Source organism: Magnolia sinica, chromosome 4 (assembly GCF_029962835.1).
Source record: "Magnolia sinica isolate HGM2019 chromosome 4, MsV1, whole genome shotgun sequence".
NCBI classification, from domain to species: Eukaryota; Viridiplantae; Streptophyta; class Magnoliopsida; order Magnoliales; family Magnoliaceae; genus Magnolia; species Magnolia sinica.
The window spans coordinates 26,175,325-26,194,098 of record NC_080576.1 but is presented as its reverse complement, the minus strand read 5'-3'; the positions used below and the strand labels follow the sequence as shown (position 1 = coordinate 26,194,098).

The 18,774-nt window shown below is 39.9% G+C and overlaps 1 protein-coding gene across 4 annotated transcripts in view; it reads right to left on the bottom strand.

Annotated features, from left to right (window-relative positions):
• The window catches only part of LOC131242852 (uncharacterized), a 47,109-nt gene extending 29,211 nt beyond the window's left edge, over positions 1–17,898 (bottom strand). For 3 of the 4 annotated variants that reach the window (XR_009169748.1, XM_058241768.1, XM_058241770.1), the window contains exons 1-9: positions 17,634–17,898; positions 16,820–17,095; positions 16,699–16,734; positions 16,494–16,601; positions 15,045–15,128; positions 14,816–14,934; positions 13,765–13,866; positions 10,317–10,433; positions 10,138–10,203 (exon numbers count right to left, since the gene is read on the bottom strand). Coding sequence is in view for 3 of the 4 variants with exons in the window: in XM_058241768.1 (XP_058097751.1) it covers positions 10,138–10,203; positions 10,317–10,433; positions 13,765–13,866; positions 14,816–14,934; positions 15,045–15,128; positions 16,494–16,532 (527 nt within the window). In the remaining variant the exon portion in view is untranslated. The remainder of the gene's footprint in view (positions 1–10,137; positions 10,204–10,316; positions 10,434–13,764; positions 13,867–14,815; positions 14,935–15,044; positions 15,129–16,493; positions 16,602–16,698; positions 16,735–16,819; positions 17,096–17,633) is intronic. The other variant, XM_058241769.1, reaches the window with a different exon arrangement.
• Positions 17,899–18,774: the final 876 nt, after the last annotated feature.

Below are 18,774 nucleotides of genomic sequence, written 5' to 3'. Positions count from 1 at the left end.
GGATTCGCTTCTCGGTTGGCAAAGGTAATAATATTTCCTTTTGGGATGATATCTGGGCTGGTGAAGCTCCTTTAAAAGAAACGTTCCCATCCATCTATCAGCTGGCTCCTTTTCGGCTCATCTCAGTTGCAGACAATTGCACGGTTCTCGGTTCTAAGAATGTGTGGAATATCCCCTGTCAAAGAAACCTTCTTGACAATGAAATCAATGAGCTCGTGGCTCTCCTTTCTCTTCTCAATAGCAGCAATCCAGATCAGCGGGATTCTAACAGACCTATATAGCATTATGATAAAAAGGGCATCTTCTCGGTCAAATCATTATACAACCGCATATACAACATCTTCTATGTCTCGGCAGATCCATTGTCTGAACAACTTTGGAAATACAAACTCCCTCCAAAGATTGCGGTATTCAACTGACTAGTTAGTATCAGGAAGGTGCTGACAATAGATAACTTAAGAAAAAGAGGTATGTGCATTCCTAACATTTGCCTCTGTTGTATGGCGGAGGCAGAATCAGTGGATCATCTTTTCATCCACCGCCCTCTTATCCATCAGATTTGGACAGTTGTCTTTTCTTGGTTCAATATCTCTTGGGTTCTCCCCTATTCTTCTAGTTGTTTGCTCAAAGCCTAACATGGAGCAGACTTTGGTAAGCAAAAAAATCTGGTTTGGAGAATGTCCCTTGCGGCTGTTTGGTGGGCGGTATGGGAAGAACGTAGTGGGAGATGCTTCAAAGGGGAATCTCACACAGTAGGGTATCTAATCAAAAGAGTCCACTTTCTTATCGTGGAGTGGGCCTCCCATGTTCTGCATTTCAGTAATTGTAATTTGCTTTCGTTTTCGTTTTCTTAGGTGTTTTGGCCAGCCATCTCAGCGGGCCAAAAACCTCTTTCATAATCCTTTTCTCTTAATATAATTTTTGTCGCTTCTTTTAAAAAAAAAACAAAGGCAATGCGCCCACCCTTCTTTGAACACTCGGCAGCGATGTGACCCATGCCACCACAGCGGTAACACTACCTTGGCATCGCGAGCCTACTACTTGGTTCAGCCATATTATTACTTCGATTTCTGTTGACTGGTTGGGTACCGAGATGAGCTCTGGGTTGAATTCCGACCTGGGGTCTTACTCCCTGTGGAGCTACTCTAGGCATAGTAGGTCGAAAATCAATCCCCCTCACATTGGACTGGCGCACACAGTGCTCCATTTCCTGCACCTAGTAAGCATGTTCCAGACTAGTGACCATGTGAAGCGTGAGCTCCCGCTCAAGCTTAGGCCTGAGGCCCATACGGAAACGGGAGAGAACCACAGCGGGGTCTTCATCTACATCGCACCTCATCATATATTCCTCAAACTTAGCAATGTATTCCGTCACTGTCATGGATCCTTAGCGCAAAATGTGTTATTGATCCAACAGTCTCTGCTTATAAGAAAGGGGAACATACTTCTCTCACAACAACTCTTTCATCTCAATCCAAAAGAGAACTGGCCCCTCTCCAGATCGCTCACGGCGACGCTCCACATTCCCCCAATATAGTTTTGCTTGGCCCACCAATTTCATCTTGGCGAACCCGACTCGTCGTGGGTCTGGCAGACCGTGACACTTAAAGAAGTGGTCCATGTCTGCTAACCAGTCAGAAAAAATTTTGGGGTCCAATCTCCCATCAAAACTGGGGGCGTCAACCTTGATGCCCTTCATGACCTTAGAAACAGGATCCTCATGCTCATGATATCTCTGGGGGTGCTGACGACACACCCCATCATGGCCCTCCCATTGGGCAGAAAGAACAGGATCACGATTATGTGTGGGTAGGGGTGTACATCGAGTCGAACCGAGTCGAGCTGGCCTCAACTCGACTCGGCTCGGCTCGGCCACTAGCTGATCTCAGCTCGAACTCGGCTCGGCTTGGTCCTCGAGCCTAACTGGCCGGCACGGCTCAGTTCGATCAGCAGCTCGGGCCAGTTCAAGCCAAGTTCACTTGTAAAGCATTTCCACAAACATCTGGACTGCACCTTCAAAATCCCACTGTATGTAAAACAGCACCAAAGGTTTTTCAGGTATTTTATCAAACACCTTCTAAGCAACATAAAAATCAAAAAAAAAAAAAAAAAAAACGGTATTTGTTTCATATACATACCTTCCTTGCCACCAGCTACACGTCGTTGAGTCATTTCATCAAACACTTGGTGAGCAACATTAATATCAAAGTAACCGAGTCACCAAACTGGTTCAATCCAAGTCGAGTCGAGTTGAGGCCAACTCAAACTCATTTTCGGGCTAAAAAAATCAGCTCGACTCAACTCGAACTCAACTTCAAACCGAGTCGAGTCGAGTCGAGCGAGCTAACCGAGCTAGCTCAATTCGTGTACACCTATATGTGTGGGTGGTAATGGATACACCCCATCGTGTCTGTTGCCAGGCCCATAGGCCTGGCCTGCGCCCAAACCATCTTTAGGTGGATCAGGGCCCACAACTTGGGACTGATCAACAACCCCAATGTCGAGGGTCGCCTGGGCTCCACTTACAGTGGCAGTTGGAATACCAGCCTCTAGACGCACAACACTCTCCTCTAGATGCGTGAACCTACCATCCTGATGCGCAAACTGCTGCGCGATATTATCCCTTAAGGTTCGAAACTATTGATCCATTCCCTTAGTTAGGCCCTCCATAGCCTTGGTAAATTGATCAGAGTCCATGGTGTAATGGAGACCGAACCCACGACCAGTGTGCGTGGGCATACACCAGGAATGACGAGTGAATGGTCCTAGATCTATGTGCGAGAAAGGGTAAAAACAATGATACCAATGCAATACAACTACCCTATATGGCCTAAATCTATATGGAGACTCAACAAAACCTAGGAAAAGGGGCTAAATAAATTCAACAAAATATGCACGCAGGGGGCGGTGTGCCCCTTCCTAAGGTTCGGGGCGGAGCGCTCGAAACCTAAACGATTTTTAAAATTTGGGTAAAGGGTTTCTGTAGAAATTTTTACTATAGACGGATTGACAATAAACTAACCTACGCTAAAACTGATCTCTGATACCAAATTTGATGCAAGGACATGTGATGACCTAATCCTAGATGCATGTATAATCAGGTTAGAAAATGTTCAAATAAATACACCAATTAACTAATTGTTTCCAGTCAAAGGGATTAGGTAAACTTCAAAACAAAGATGAGGTCATTCCGTCAGGATCATGCCCCTTATCATAAAATCGCGTAAACAGTAAAAAGGGAAGACCTAGGGATATGAGAATATCTCAGATCTAGCATAAGTCAGTCCACAGTCAAGTTTAGATCTGATTCTACTGACTAACCATCTCTATTTTCCGTTCAAACTAAAAAGTGGATATTAAAAAATGAAGGGTAAAGAATGAAGGGTTCGAGATGAAGAAAGTACAGATCATTTTGTCGTCAAAAGAAAAGAAGGAGAATGATTCTACCTTTTCCCGTACCTCGAAGATATAGAAAGAAGGAAACCTGAAATCAGGGTGGAATCCTCAACACCCAAGGGTCAATCCTAAAACCCCTAATCTCTTGAATAAAGAGAAAGAAAATAGACGAATTTTTATTCATTCAATAATAATGAAAATAGGATTTCTCACAATGTATATATAAGCTATGGAAAAAGTAAAAGTGTACTAAAGCCCCTTAAAACAAGAAAAATAACAAAAAAAAAAAAAGACAAAAAGTAAAGAAAGTACAATAAAGCCCCTAAAATAAGGAAAAGAACAAAAACGCCTAAAATAAAAACACTCGTGTGGTAGGGTGTGAAATCCGACCCATGGATCTATGGTCAAGGTGTGGTCATGCCACTCCTACACTCGTAACGCGTCAGAAAATGGGTCCGATGGACCCAACGTCCATCTGCATCAACTCCTCAACTCCGGTACTCTATCGGCGACACCTCCTCCTCCGGTACACTCTAAATGGTGCACCACTGATGTCCGCATCAAACAGCCATCTTCTTTATACAGCTTTCTTGGATAAATAAGTAATTCTTTTATTTATTTATTTGGATGTTTGGTGTCTAATGTTTTAAACTCAGCTAACACAGTTCATTCTTTTAGAATGTTGAATGCAGCAATTACAAACATGATGACAAGATGCTTTCGGTGCACATTCTTCACAATAATATCGAACTGCAAGAAGGGAAGCAAGTCAACGACCTTTTTCGGTAGGTCCATTGTTAGGGAAGTAAATCAAGTTACCTTACCCTACCATACTTCAAAGGCTTCAATGACAAGTTTCGATTTAAGGAGCTGTAACTTGTTGGGCTTTCGCCTGTGACCCAACTCAAGGTGGCAATGGGTAGGGCCAGCCAAATCTGTCCCACCACTTTGTCAGGCCTAAAATTCAGGCCTGTGCCAAAGATCAACATGAACAAGACCACATCCAGGTATTGTCAGGGCTCAATTGGAAAAAAGACATCAAACCTCTTGAAAAAAAAAAAAAAAAGTTGTCAAACTCGGGCCCGAGCATTGTTGTTAAAATCTTACAACTCAATTGAACGACAAGTATCATGGTTGTAGGCTAAACCATGGCCTCTCAAATTGTTATTTGCTTTCCTTCTTTTTTTTCTTTCAAAGTTATTTTGGGCCCTTTTAAGTCTAAATGACATCTATTGCATTTGCATTAAGCACCTGTGAGGGGCATTTTTTTAGTTTTGTATCTTGTCAAATATATCATACATGTATGACTCCAATGATGACGGTTGTAGTGGAGATGAAGATGTTGAAGCAACTTAAATGGATTAACTATTTGACATAAATTGAGATTTGAGTGTTTGCTTTCATTCACTTGGGGCTTTAAGTTTTGAAACTTGAAAAGTACAAAAACATTATTACTGTGTGTTTTAAGCAACAAAAGATAATTTGTTGTTGTATTGTGTTGATATTCTGCACGTAACCTGATGTAGTATGAATGTATGATAGAATTTAAAAGAACTAATCATATCCTATTTTTTTATGTTTTGATATTATTGTGTAGCTTTATCATTTGAAAATATTATTTTATATTTTCTATATTTTATGAAACAAAACAATAAATATCTTACAATCTTGCAATTTATTATTTATGATCACATCCCCAGTGTTCGAAATATTGGTATCGCGTTACATATCAAACCCTTGGGATGCAGATACGTATCGGTTATCGCATGGGATATATCAGTTGTATCACATAATGTATTGTTGTTGTTGGAAACATGGGGAAACATTGGGGAAATGGTCGAATTTTTCAATGAAACTTTAGTGATTGTTAAAAAAGACATTAATACACTAGTAAATCAAAACATTACAAAAAAAAAAAAGTGCACATAATAGGTTTTCTTTGTATGGGGTCCTAATCTATGCATTGTCTAATTGAATTGTTGCAAGCATATTCAAAGTTTATTCATATAATTTATAAATATAAGAAGACATGTGGAAAAACAAGCAATACATTCAAAAGCAAAAGAAGAATCACTAGATCAAGTTACATACATGTTTGATTTATGTTTGGACACAAAGATGGCAATCGATTTTCGAGAAATTGGAAATTTTTGAAACTCGGCCCATTTCCTCCAAATCTCGAAATTGAAGCTCCCAATCCATGATTTGCATGGATTTGTAACAATTTGACACTAATTTAACATGATTTACAACACCTAAAAAAAAAAGGATCAAAAATCTAAAATGCTCACCGGATGTGCATTTCTTATCGCACAGGCGAGATAAAAAATATATCGTGGGATATATCAGCTGATATCGTCGATACTTAAAACACTGCTCATCCCTCTTACGATTTAGGATCCGATACAACTTTCAAAACATTGGGCCCAAGCCCAGCAATTAAAACGCCAAAATTGGCCTGAAACACCTCTCTTCTTTTCTCATGACGATCCCAGCATTTACTTGTTAAAATGGTTTATGTGATGCCAAACTTCCATCATCATGGATATGAGCATATGGTTGGAGAAACGGAGATGATCTACAACTTTATTAATTTGACAAGCAAAAGAAACACAGTCACGTTCTTGCCTCCACTTGAAATATTGTTACTTAGAATAACCAACAAAAGACCAACAAAACCTCATCGAGCTTTCTTTTGTCACCAATGGAAGATGGATATCATTATCTAAACCTTATCCCAACTAATTGGGCCGGGTAAAGGGGAAAGATGGGATATATTAGTTGTAAAGCCTAATCAATCAATTTTCGAGGTGCCACCCTAACGCAACAATTTTCTACTTTGAAAACAGTTCCTATGAAGAATGCAAGTTGGCATGGTTTGGTATTCTTTAAACAGAGGAAAGGAGTAGCACCAATATAAGATGAGGGAAAGCATATTTAGATGGTTTTGTCATGTGCAACGGAGACCAAGAACTGCGCTAGTTTGGAGTGAGTTAGTGCAAGTTGAAGGCTCTAAAAGGAGGGCAAGGGGAAGGACCCAAAAGGCATGGGTGGAGGTTGGAAGTAAGGATTGATGACCATGGTCTAACTGAAGTTTTGGCCCTTGATAGAGTGGAATGGTGGAAAAGGATTCATGTAGCCAACCACAATTAATTAGGAGAAGGCTTAGACGATGATGATGATGATGAAATAGAGGAAAGGACAAAAAACATTCAAACAAACCACTTACTTTGTTTCCAATTCAGTAACATAGCATCAACCAAAACATAAAAGCATTCATTGTTGAACTTGTTTTCCGCATGATTGCTTCATTGTTATGGTAGAAAGACATGGATGTGTATTAGTTATGCGGAGTACCATATTGGTCTCCAGCAATTGTTAAATTATGATTAGGGTTGTTAATGGTGTAGGTTGGCCTGACGGGCTTCTAGGCCCAGCCCGCCTCAGGCGGGCTTGAGCTAGAGGCCTGAGGGCCACGCTCGAGCTTAAAACTAGGCTGATTTCTTGAGGGGGCCAGGCTTGGACCTAGCTGTCCAAAAGCACGTCAGCCTGGCCCGGCCCTTTTTTTCCAAAATTTTAAAATTTAAACCAATTTTTCCCTCCTTCCCAAAATTCAAAATTCAAAAAAATACTCCATTTAAAAAATAAAAATAAAAATAAAAAAGAATGATCAAGAAGAATGATTTTGCTGGGAGGAAAGCACCAAACTCTCTCTCTCTCTCTCTCTCTCTCTCTCTCTCTCTCTCTCTCTCTCTCTCTCTAAGATTTCTTATACATAAATATGGGGATGGTAACCATATGGAAGCCCACCTCAGTTCATTTAGTTAACAGCAGTGTTCAAAATATCGATACTATCGGCCGATATTATCGGTATCGCAGTCCAGCGACCCGATACCCTTCAAAAGAGACCAAGTAAAAAAAAAAAAAAATTACGCAGACGGCATCATTATTCGAAAAAATCGAAAAAAAAAAAACAGAGAAACTGGATTTCGGTACCTGTGCAAGAGATCGCCATCATTGGAAGCTTCCATTTGGTGGGCCATTCGAATCAAAGCTTCTTTCGTAGGTTAGTGGAAACAAAATCTCCGAGAAATCTGTCAAAATCCGAAGAAATCCGAGTATTTGGCGACATCCGGGGAAATCCTCGTTGAAATCTGGAGAATCTTCGCCGAAATCCGAAGATCTTGGTGATGTAGGAGAGATTTTAGGGTCGGAACCCTCTTTGCTTTGAAAAAAAAAAGGGCGTCCGGGTCCTTTTTTGGAATAGAGTGGTGTACCACACACCACCGACTGGTGTGTTGACGTCACCAAGTTTTGTGGGTCCCATCATGAGGTATGTGTTATATGCAAACCATTCGTCCATTTGACGAGCTCGTCGTAAGGCTTAAGCCGAAAAATAAGACAGATCCAAAGATCAAGTGGACCAAACTGAAAATAGCAGTGGAAGATTGAACGTTTACCATTGAAACCCTTTTGGGGGTCACAAAAGTTTTGGATCGATATGATATTTGTTTTTCCCTCATCCAGATCTGTGTGACCTAATGAATGGATTGGATGAAAAATAAACGTTATGGTGGGCCTATGAATGTTTTAACGGTGATAATTAGTCCCCACTACTATTTGTGGTGTGGTCCACTTGAGCTTTGGATATGACTCATTTTTAGGCTCATGATCTAAAATGATCTCTCCAAATGCATGAACGGTATAGATATAATAAATACATTACTGTGGGGCCCATTTAACTTTGAACCGTTCATACAACTCGAGCTGGAGGAGCGTCTGCGCCCGCTTTGCAGTGTAGTGGGAAGCGCATGACGTAGTGAGTAAACTCCGTCTGGCCCACTATAATTCATGTATTTTATCCACTCCATCCATCCATTTTACCATATAATTTTATGATTTTAGCCCAAACAATGAAGCATATCTAAAGCTCAAGTGGACCACACCACAGAAAACAGTGCGAATTGAACGTCTACCGTTAAAAAATTCTTGGGGGCCAAAGAAGTTTTGGATCAAGTTGATATTTGTTCTTGTCCTTCATCCACGTCTTCGTGATCTTATGAACAGGTTGGATGAAAAATAAACATCACTGTAGGCCCTAGGAAGGTTTCAACAGTGGAAATCATTATTCCTATTGTTTCCAGCGGTATGGTTCATTTGAGCTTTGGATATGTTTCAAATTTGGGCTCAACCCCTAAAATGAGCTGGAAAAATGGATGGCCAATGTGGATAAACCATGTACATTCGCAGTAGACCCAATAGAGTTTACTTAGTACTATAATAGCGTATTTGAGTGGATTAAGTGAGACCCCGGCCTCACCCAAGACCGTACAGCCCCTGGGGTCCAACTTGACGTGTGTATTTTGTATCCACTTTGTCCATCCATTTTTTCGAATCATTTTACAGCATGATCCCAATAATTAAGAAGATCCAATTATCAGGTGGACTATACTCAAGGAAACTGTGGTAGTTGAACATGGTACTATTAAAAACTTCTTAGGGTGCACCTTAATTTTCCCTATATTTTATTAGGCATCAAATCTGCTGATAACTTCACATAAGTTTGAATGAAGAGAAAAAAGAATTATTAGCTTGATCCAAAACTTTTGTGGCCCACTAATGGTCAATCACCATTGTTTCCTGTGATATGGTCTACCTGATTATTGGATCTGCTTAATTTTTTGCATAATGTCCTAAAATGATATGGAAAAACAGATGGACGAGGTGGATACTGGATATAGTTGTCTTAGTTCAATCGGACAACGCATAGCTTAGGACCCTATACAAAGGAAACCTACTATGTGCCCTTCTTTTTTGAGATTTTATGATTTAAAAGTGTGTTTTGATGTCTTTTTTAACAATCCCTGAAATTTCATTGAAAAATTCAACTATTTTCCTAATGTTTCCCCATGCTTCCCAAAAAGTGCGATAAATTATGTGATACAAACGATATATCCCATGCAATAACCGATACATATCTGTATCCCAAGGGTGCGATACATTGTGCGATACCGATATTTCGAACACTGGTTAACAGTAATTGTGTATAAGAAATCTTCAAAAAAAAAGTAATTAAAAGATTTTAATCTCTAATACATTATTTCAATTAACATGAACTCATCACGAATTTGAGATCAAGATCTCTAATATATAATTATTGTTAACCAAAAAGAGCTACCAAACAGGGCCTAAACCACTCTGTTCAAGTATTCTCTCCCTCTATCTGCAGTGTATATGAAAGAAGAGAGCGCAAATAACAGCAAAAGAATCATTTCCTTCAAATGCTAATATTGCTTCAACTCATGGTACATTCCACCCTCTTTCTTCCCTATTTTCCCTTTTTTACTGAGAAGTGGCGTATTCAATGCAAAGGGAAACTAAATAGTCATCCAAATCTTGAATGAGATGACTTTTTTCTTTGGGATTACACGATCATTTCATGCAGACTGTAACCAGGACATCAACAGGACTCAAGCCTGGATCTCCCCTCTGAAGGAGTGTGACCCACCTAACCAACTCTCATAGCGAGTGGTAGACAATGAGTTTAACCAATATTTTGTATTCAGGAAAAGATTCACGGAGAAAATTCCTGATGTCTTCCAACTTTTCTATTTAAAATGTTTTCTCTGAGAGAATAAAAGACTTTTTTCAGATTGCAACTGGGAGTGGAAAGTATAAGCTGAGGAACGGATTCCATTAATGTTGCTTGCTTCAATAAGTCCAACAAAAATAGAAACTTACCCAGTGCATGGAGGCCCTCTACTATCATCTGAGCAATTCAAACTCCCATGAAAACCGTACACTCGCCTAAGCATCATATAGAAGAAATAAGTAGTTTCAACTGGAAGTGTCCCTATAGCCCATCAAGCCACAGCAGCAAAAAAAAAAAAAAAAAAGTGTTGGAAGGTAGCTTTACTAACCTGTGAACCTTCCCCGTTCTATTGCGTACAGTAATGCGATGATGAATTTCGGATCGACGCGGATCCAAAGCAGGCTGTGAAATCTCTAAACCTTCAGAAATCATTATTCTCAAATACCTGAACATCCAGCAATTGATAACTTTAATATAAAACTAAATATATGAGATTATTCACAGAGCGTGAGAAACAAAAAGAAGAGTTAGCTGATAATCACCAAGAAGAAATGCAACTGAAAGGGCCATGTGCAGAAAACTGAAGGTGAGAAACCTGAATCCACATGTATCTTCTTTATGGAAAGGCTAATCAACCAAGTGTTTAGAGCTCCAACTTCTAGCTAATAATATTTACGGTGGCCAATACTTATTGTATGACATTGCATTGCCACTGCTTGGGGTGGAGGAGAGGATCATATACTATATTACGAGCTGGGCAATCCATCCCAAGAAGTTTAAAGGAGTTAGCATTTAGGAATCGAGCAGGAATTGGGTTTCAGTCATTTCAGATTATTATGAGCCCCATAGGAATCATTAGGATTGAATACCACCACCTCCTAGTTGGATGAAATTGAATATCAACAGCTTATCAATGTGCAACCCTGGTGACATCAATGGGATGGCCAGGGATGAGGAAGGTCCAACCCACTATTGTGGAACTTAGCCCTAGACAACACGATATCAAAGAATTATAAATAATCAAAATGATGTGATGCCTTAATTACAATATCCTACGGTCTTTAACTATGACTCATCATGTCATGTTATTACTCTTCAAATGGAGGAAGAGGGTCCGGCAAAGTTAGGAAGAAGTTTCACTGACGCCTTGCTTGAGGCGTGCCAAACTGGGCCAATAACCTATGAACCGGGGGGAACCAACATCTATGCCGATGTTTTCTTCTTCTTCCGTCCATCAGCCGTGACAAGCTTTCACCAAAGGCGGTTATGTGTATTTTCCTTTGAAACCCATCTGGGCAAAAAGGGTATCGCTGTTATGATCCCTCTTCTTGGGGAGAACGGGAAAAAAAAAAACAATATAAAAGCAGTGACACAGATTACTGGTCATCCTGTGGTTATTGCCAAATCGATCGAGAATCTTTCTTTCAATGAAAATGGGGCTATGGAGTCAGGGGTCTGGGGGGACGTCAGTCCTTTGCTTTTTAAACTTTGAAGCCAGCAAGCAATGGCTTTGAAGCCTATTAGTAAAACACCTACAGAATCTTTTTGTTACGAGCCAGCTGAAAAACGTAAGCGCCCCCTTCGAATGTTTGGGTCAAACAGATAAAATTGACTTGGACTTTGCAGGGTCAGGGCCCATAAAATATTATGGGCTCCAATCATGTCTGCTTTTACATGAAGGCTCCCTTTTGGGTATTGTGCAATCATTAGGTTACAGTATTTGGCCTGACCAAGTCAGCATATGAGTGGCATTCAATAAAACATGTACCAGTGAGCTACCTGCTGTACCTTCCAAACAAATAAGTGAGCTACCTGCTGCTTTTGCAGCTAACTAATTGAACCTTTTTTTTCTTTTTCTTTTTTTGAAAGAGAGCATGTCATTTCAATTTTTTGTGGTACATTTGTGTCGATTTGGGTACTGGTGTTTATTACATGATACAAGGGAACTCCATGTGTGCTCAATGGTATATCTAGCAACTCCCATCCATAATCCCAGTTAGCTTGTTTGCCATTTGGAAGATGCTTGTATTAGTTGGGCTAGGGGTTAGTACTGGGTGGTACTGTGTTGACATGCGAGCATTGTCCATGTGAGCCTCTACCATGGCCAACCAGATGTAGAGCCTAGGCCCCAGGTAGAAGAGGAAGGTAGATGTCCAACCAGTAGATGACCATATTTTGCCAATCAACCGTTCAAAATTGGACCTCGAACTGGGAAAAAGGCTAAGATGGTGGTGGTGGTGGTGGTGGTGGTGGTGGTGAATTTTATGTATGTCAATAGAGAGCAGTTGGGAGGTGCATTACCAGAAGACATGACAAAACCATTATATATCTCATGCTGCTCTGTATTAACCCCAATGCATGTGCCAAACACATTGCTATGTTTGCATGTCATTTGTCTGTATATTATGTAGTTTCCCTGTACTTAGCTATATATAAAAATAATAATAATAAATAAATAGATAAATAAAACCAACACATACTGTCATACTCCGACATATCTTGAGATACTGTCATACTCCGACATATCTTGAGTCTTGTAAAGCTCTTTTTTTTAATAAGTTTGCAATGTTCAATAGAACGCTTCTAATCCATATCTGCAATGTGCTGTATCAAGATTAGACAACATGAAGTTTGTGTAGTTATTGAATATATTCTCAAGACAAAATGAGACTAAAATGAGAATATCACAATATTGCGCACTAATGGAAAAAATGCAGTGTCTCATTACTAAGACAATTTCCTAGTGAACATTTTACTAAGACAATTTCCTAGCGAACATAGACAAGAAAAACAAATCGTTTCAACCACATGTAGACTTTGAGAAGGGGTCAAAACCTCATTTATGAACATATGGAGAACAAAATTAAGAAAATCAGTTGGAACTTAGAAACTATGTAAAAAAGGAAAGAAATGTAAAAGCTGAAACTGCTCCACATAGTAGATGAAGAAAGGCGCCACAAAACCCAAGGTAATATGTGGAAAGCAAGCTCCAGGAGGTATGCATAGTGTCATAAAGATTGGCCCATCTTGGCAAAAAAATTAGTGCTTGGCTAGTTCAATTTATGGAATTCGTGCTATAGGCAACTCCCGAAACTACATGAATTGAAAATTTCTACCATTTTGAAATCCGCATTGCTAACGTACACCCTTCCAGGTGTCAGGTACACGTGCACAATACTGGATCGATGACGATGACATTGATAGCCAGACCAACTTCGGAAAGATTAGGTGTAGCCAAAGTATCATAACAATTGTTACAAAAAGTTTGTCGCACCATGTGGATTACACCAATTTTGTAATATATCTTCGGCAAGAAAGAATAAAAGCAGTTGGTGTTGCAGCCTTGCAGGTTTGAATGTGTCCATTACCCAGCCAAAAGAGGATTAGCCCTACTAAATGCCTTCCTATAGCCATCTACAGCTCCAAAGGCAAGGTTACTACTAGTCTATAGGGATGGTGTGATGGTCTTCTTCAAGTAAGAGTTAAAACCCTATTGGCACTGTCTCTGCCATATAGCTAGATAAACCTGAAGTGTTCAACAAATGCCATCTCAAACTTGTACAGTTGAGAGTTCTATGAAATGGCAACCAAATGATTTGTCACAATGTAGTACTGGGAAAAAACACAGATTGATCCTGCAAGGTAGAACAAGAAGCAGATACTAAACCCCACAACAACAACCAAATACTTTGAATGGAATTCAACTTTCATCTATTGCTAAGAAGGTAAAATAGATCTCAAAAATATGCATCTTCATCAGTAACTTAAACAAATACCTCCCAGCATGAAAATTCTCCACTCCTAAATCTTCATCCCATAGAAAGATATAGTCATAAATATCCACAACATCTGGATGTAAAAATCGCTTAGCAAACCACCTGTAGCAACAAATGTATTAATCACATAGTTGCATCCTAACTGAACCTTCATCAAGAGCTATACAACTGTAGAAAGTAACACCCATGCTGACATTAATAAATAAATAAAAAATAAACCCACATGCACATGGATTGTAACACTACCTCCAAGGCTGTCAATGAGTACCCAGACCCACAAGTATCTGATGGACCCGACCCAATTCTAATGGGTAGGGATCCCATCTTTTGGACACATTAAGAATTTGGGTCGGGTTTGGGTCTCACCTCTTGGGACCAGCTTAAATCGCATCTAGTCTGGTTCGAGCAATTAAAGTCAGGTCTGATTGGGTCCGGATAGGGTTTGGTTGGTTTTTTATAGTACAATAATATACATTTAATATATATATATATGTGTGTGTGTTGACAATTTTAGCAACAAAATGAGGTTTCCTAAGAAAAAGAGCCCATTTACACACTATACAAATGTCAAAGTGGCACATGTGTGCGCGAACTAATCCATCCATTGGGTGGGCCCAACCATGTAAATGCTCTTATTTTTCCCAAACCCAACTAGATACCTAGATCAAAAGACGTAATGGGAACCTGATGGGTACCCAATCCCGATTAGATCCAAGTGTGGGTATTCAAGAACTAGACCTAGACCCAGCAAGACCCGAACTGGTTAGCCCGGGGTACTACGGGACCTGACCGGCTGACAGCCCTAGCTATCTCCCAAAACCTTTCTAGTTGCATCAAAATCAATAAGAAGTTGAACCAGAGTTTTCAAGATTTTGTAAAACATTTTTTTTTGAAACATAACTCAATTCATTGAAGGAGGAAAGGAAACACAAAAACAAAAGAAACAAAAGCCTGCCGAGATGGCAGACAGTAGAAAACAAGGGAGAAAAAGAAAAAAACAAAAACAGCAAAAGAGAGACACTAAAACATTTGGAAACCATAAAACAGTTACCACTTTGTTTGGTTGAGAGCAACTATATGTATGGCCTTGTCACTCCATACAAGATCACGCCATCCGTCCACTTTCCCATCATAATGAAAAAGAATAACAGAGCAGTTCTCTGAAAGAAACTGAACTAAAGACATTAGATTAATAATTAGTGATTCCTAAATTTCAGATACACAGAATATCTACTTGGATTATTCAAGTTAAAGATTGAGCTTCGAGTTCACGAAAATACCTTCCTAACCACTATGTCCACATTTTTCTTTTGCTTAATGCCGACAGGTATTGCCAAGAGAGCAGTGTAAGTCTCACTACTACCCTACAAAATCAAAGTTGGAAATACATCATCGGCCAATATTTATCACAAATGAAGATCATAAAGTCCACTTCTTTCATTATTTCTTTTTTCTTTGTTTGGATACATTAATTCTTTGACCATCCAAACCATAGCCCCATCGTGGATGGATCATAGCCCATAAATCATACCGATTAGGCAATCTGGAACGTCTACTTTGAACAGCTAATAATTTTTTGTTTCAAACATCCATTTGATGGCCACTGGCCCACCAATTGGATGTTTACTGTCATCCAATCAGTGTTATTTTTGAGCTACTCTGGAGCCAACAATTTGGGTTTGGATGGGCAAGCATATATCCCACATGTACAGTGGATGGGTTGTAGGACTCTAGTGAGTTATAACTGGGTGGATTTCAACTTTTCTTATGCATGAGAGTGCTATATAATAGTATAAGGTGCAACAGAAGATTGTTAAATCAAAATGAATTATGCAAAATTCAGCCTGGAGCTTCCCTTCAAACAAAGAAACATTACAAGGTCATGATGCATCAAAACATGGATAGCGTCCTGATGCATCGGTTCATGAAAGTGGTGCCCATGGTCAGATGATCTAAACTGTTGATCTGATGAGTACTATTGTGAATGAGAGAGACTCTAAAAATTTACCAAGTTTGAATACCCTAACCCTTTTATAAGCCACCTGAAAATGGACAGTTCGTAAACACAACAATGGTCCCCAAAAAGAAGCCCAACACGTCAATGGTTGTGATCATCTAACCAATGGCCGATTCAAAGGAAGTACAACCATCAAAACACCATTCACGTCTAATGCATCAGGACCCTTTAGTTTCTCTGAATTAAGTAACGTGGTCAATTTTAAAGAACAAAGATGAACAGAATAGAGCATTTGACAGCTGTAGGAATGGAGATATAGCCAATGCTCGGCCATAAGGTTGCACAATACCATCCAAGTGGGAGTAAATGGGCACATGCTTCAGCAATCCAAACACGATGTTATGGATCACATGCTTTGGATGGGCCATGTGCCAAAAATCTTCAATATTGGAAGTATGCTAACCTTCAATGGCAGTCCACAAGTAGACGTTTAATAAAGAAAGTACAAGAATGGTTCACAGCTAGCCAAGACAAACACCTATTATCTTCCAATCTGGGGTGGTTTCAGTGCATGGACTATCAAGGCGATGCCTGTCACATCAACGGTTTGGATAATTAGACAATGGGCCCCACGTGTACGAAAAACTGAAAACTGATAACCCCAAACAGCACTTTACAACCTTTCAGCCCAAGCATTGTATTATATATCCATAGCAACAATGATGAATCAGCCATTAACAGTACACAATTAGAGTGGGAACAGAATAGTTACTTTTAACCTTGGGTTCTCCCACAAAGGTTTCAGTTCCATATCAGAGGTTGATTCCACTATCCCACGAGGTAGCGAACCCGATAATTCAAGCCGATTATAGTCCGGATTCTGAAATAAATACAAGTAGCATACCATCAATGAAAAGCTGAAGAATAAAAAAATTAAAATGGCCATCCATTCCAACTATTCGCTCTAAGTCGCTTACATTGGTTGAGGTGAGAGGCCGCCGCTGACTGTCAATCTGAAAACAGCCATTAAAACGATCGAAGAATTGACATTTAAAAAAATAAAAAAAAATTCCAATATAGCTAGTAATAATCACTTACATTTGTTGAGGTAAGAGGCTGCCGCTGACTGTCGATCTGAAAACAGCCATTAAAACGATCGAAGAATCGACATTTAAAAAAATAAAAATAAATTCCAATATAGCTAGTGATAATCACTTACGTTTGTTGAGAGGAGAGGCCGCCGTTGACTGTCGATCTGAAACAGCCATTAAACCAATCAAAGAATCGACATTAAAAAAATAAAAATAAATTCCAATATAGGTAGTGATAATCACTTGCGTTTGTTGAGGTGAGAGGCCGCCACTGACTTTCGATCTGAAAACGGCCATTAAAACGATCGAAGAACCGACATTAAAAAATAAAAATAAATTCCAATAAAGATAGTTTGCACCGTACTACAGTGCAAATGAGTTGAGTAGAATTGGGTACGTTGAAAGTCCAGAGCATTGATCTGAACCATTCATCTAACCCAGCATAGTCTTCAAGGTCCAGCACAACAGAATCACACTGATCGGACGATCCTTAACCATCCTATCAATGTACGTCCATTTTTCCAAACCACCAATCTGACGGTTAGGATCGCCGGACCAAACCGTTTTCTTGCGAAACGTAAGTAATCAAATGCAGAAGCCACCAGATCAGCTATTTAGTTTGATGGATGGATTTTTGTGCAATAAGCTTATCCAGACCGTCCATTTTGCAGGGAGTTGTTCAGATGGCTTCGATCGTTCGGTAACTGTAATTTTAGCTCGGCACCCAGAGAATACCAGGTTACACGAAATGGACGGTCCAGATCAACGGATACATGAGCCACTTAAGAGTGAACGGATGAGATCAGAGAAGGAAGAGTAACCTTGGTGTGCTCGTAATGGAGTCTGATGAAGAAAAGGAAGAGGAGAAGAACGAATGTGGTGAAGAGGCTGAAGGAAGCCCGATATTTCATGGCGAATCTCCGTCGCTCGCCTCTTTTCTCCGTCGGGTCGAAATCGGTGAGTCGTGACTCGGAACGAGTTTTGGTGTATTTTTCGAGAGCGGGTGATGACAGAAATGGGATCTGGGAAAAACGTAGGCCTTTGTTCCCGCCTGGTAAAAGCTTCTTTTCTGAACTTTCCGCCGGAGACGATGGAAAAAGGAAATTAAAACCAAAGAGAGAAAGGCCATGAGAACGGCTCTTTCTCTCATCGATCCTCGGTACACGTGGCGAAACCAGCGATTATGTGGGGCCAAGCTAATAGATTCTGGACACGTGTTGTCTAAAAAAGCGTGGGAGTCTTAACTCATGCATGGACGCGGATTGCGTACTACCCCCGCCCGTCCCTAGCTCCGAACGGGCAGTTCTGTGGGCGGGGCCACTGTGATGTATCTGTACATCCAAGCTGTCAATCGCTTTTCTCATATTATTTTAAGGCATGAGCGCAAAAATGAGGCAGATCCAACGCCCAAGTGGACCACACCAAATAATAAGCTTGGTTGCATTAAAATACACAAAGTATAAAATGGCAGTTGCATTAAGGGCGCGTTTGATCTTCCAATTGGCAGGGAAATGCCCCGTTTATGGTAATAAATATTTCCCTCCTCATTTGCCGCACTCTACTCCATGATTGATTTTACGGCTAACTTTTTCAGTGTAAAAACGGTAAATATTATGAAATATTTGTGGCCCCACTGTGATGCGTATCATATATGTACATAGTTCATTTATTATGTCAGCTGAATTTATAATATAAGTCAAAAAAATGAGGCATATCAGAAGCTCAAGTGAACCATGCTGTAAAAATATGTAAATCAAAAACCTACGGTTAAAAACTTCCAAGCCCATTGTTTCTTTTGGTACGGGCTAGTTGAGTGTTGGATCAATCTCATTTTCCTTTTTATATCTCAAAATATTGTGATAAAATGAATGGATGGTACAGATATGTCATATACATCAAGATGGGGTCCTAAAATGGCCTCTACTACTTTTGAACCGGTTTTCAAAAATGAAATTCCATCAA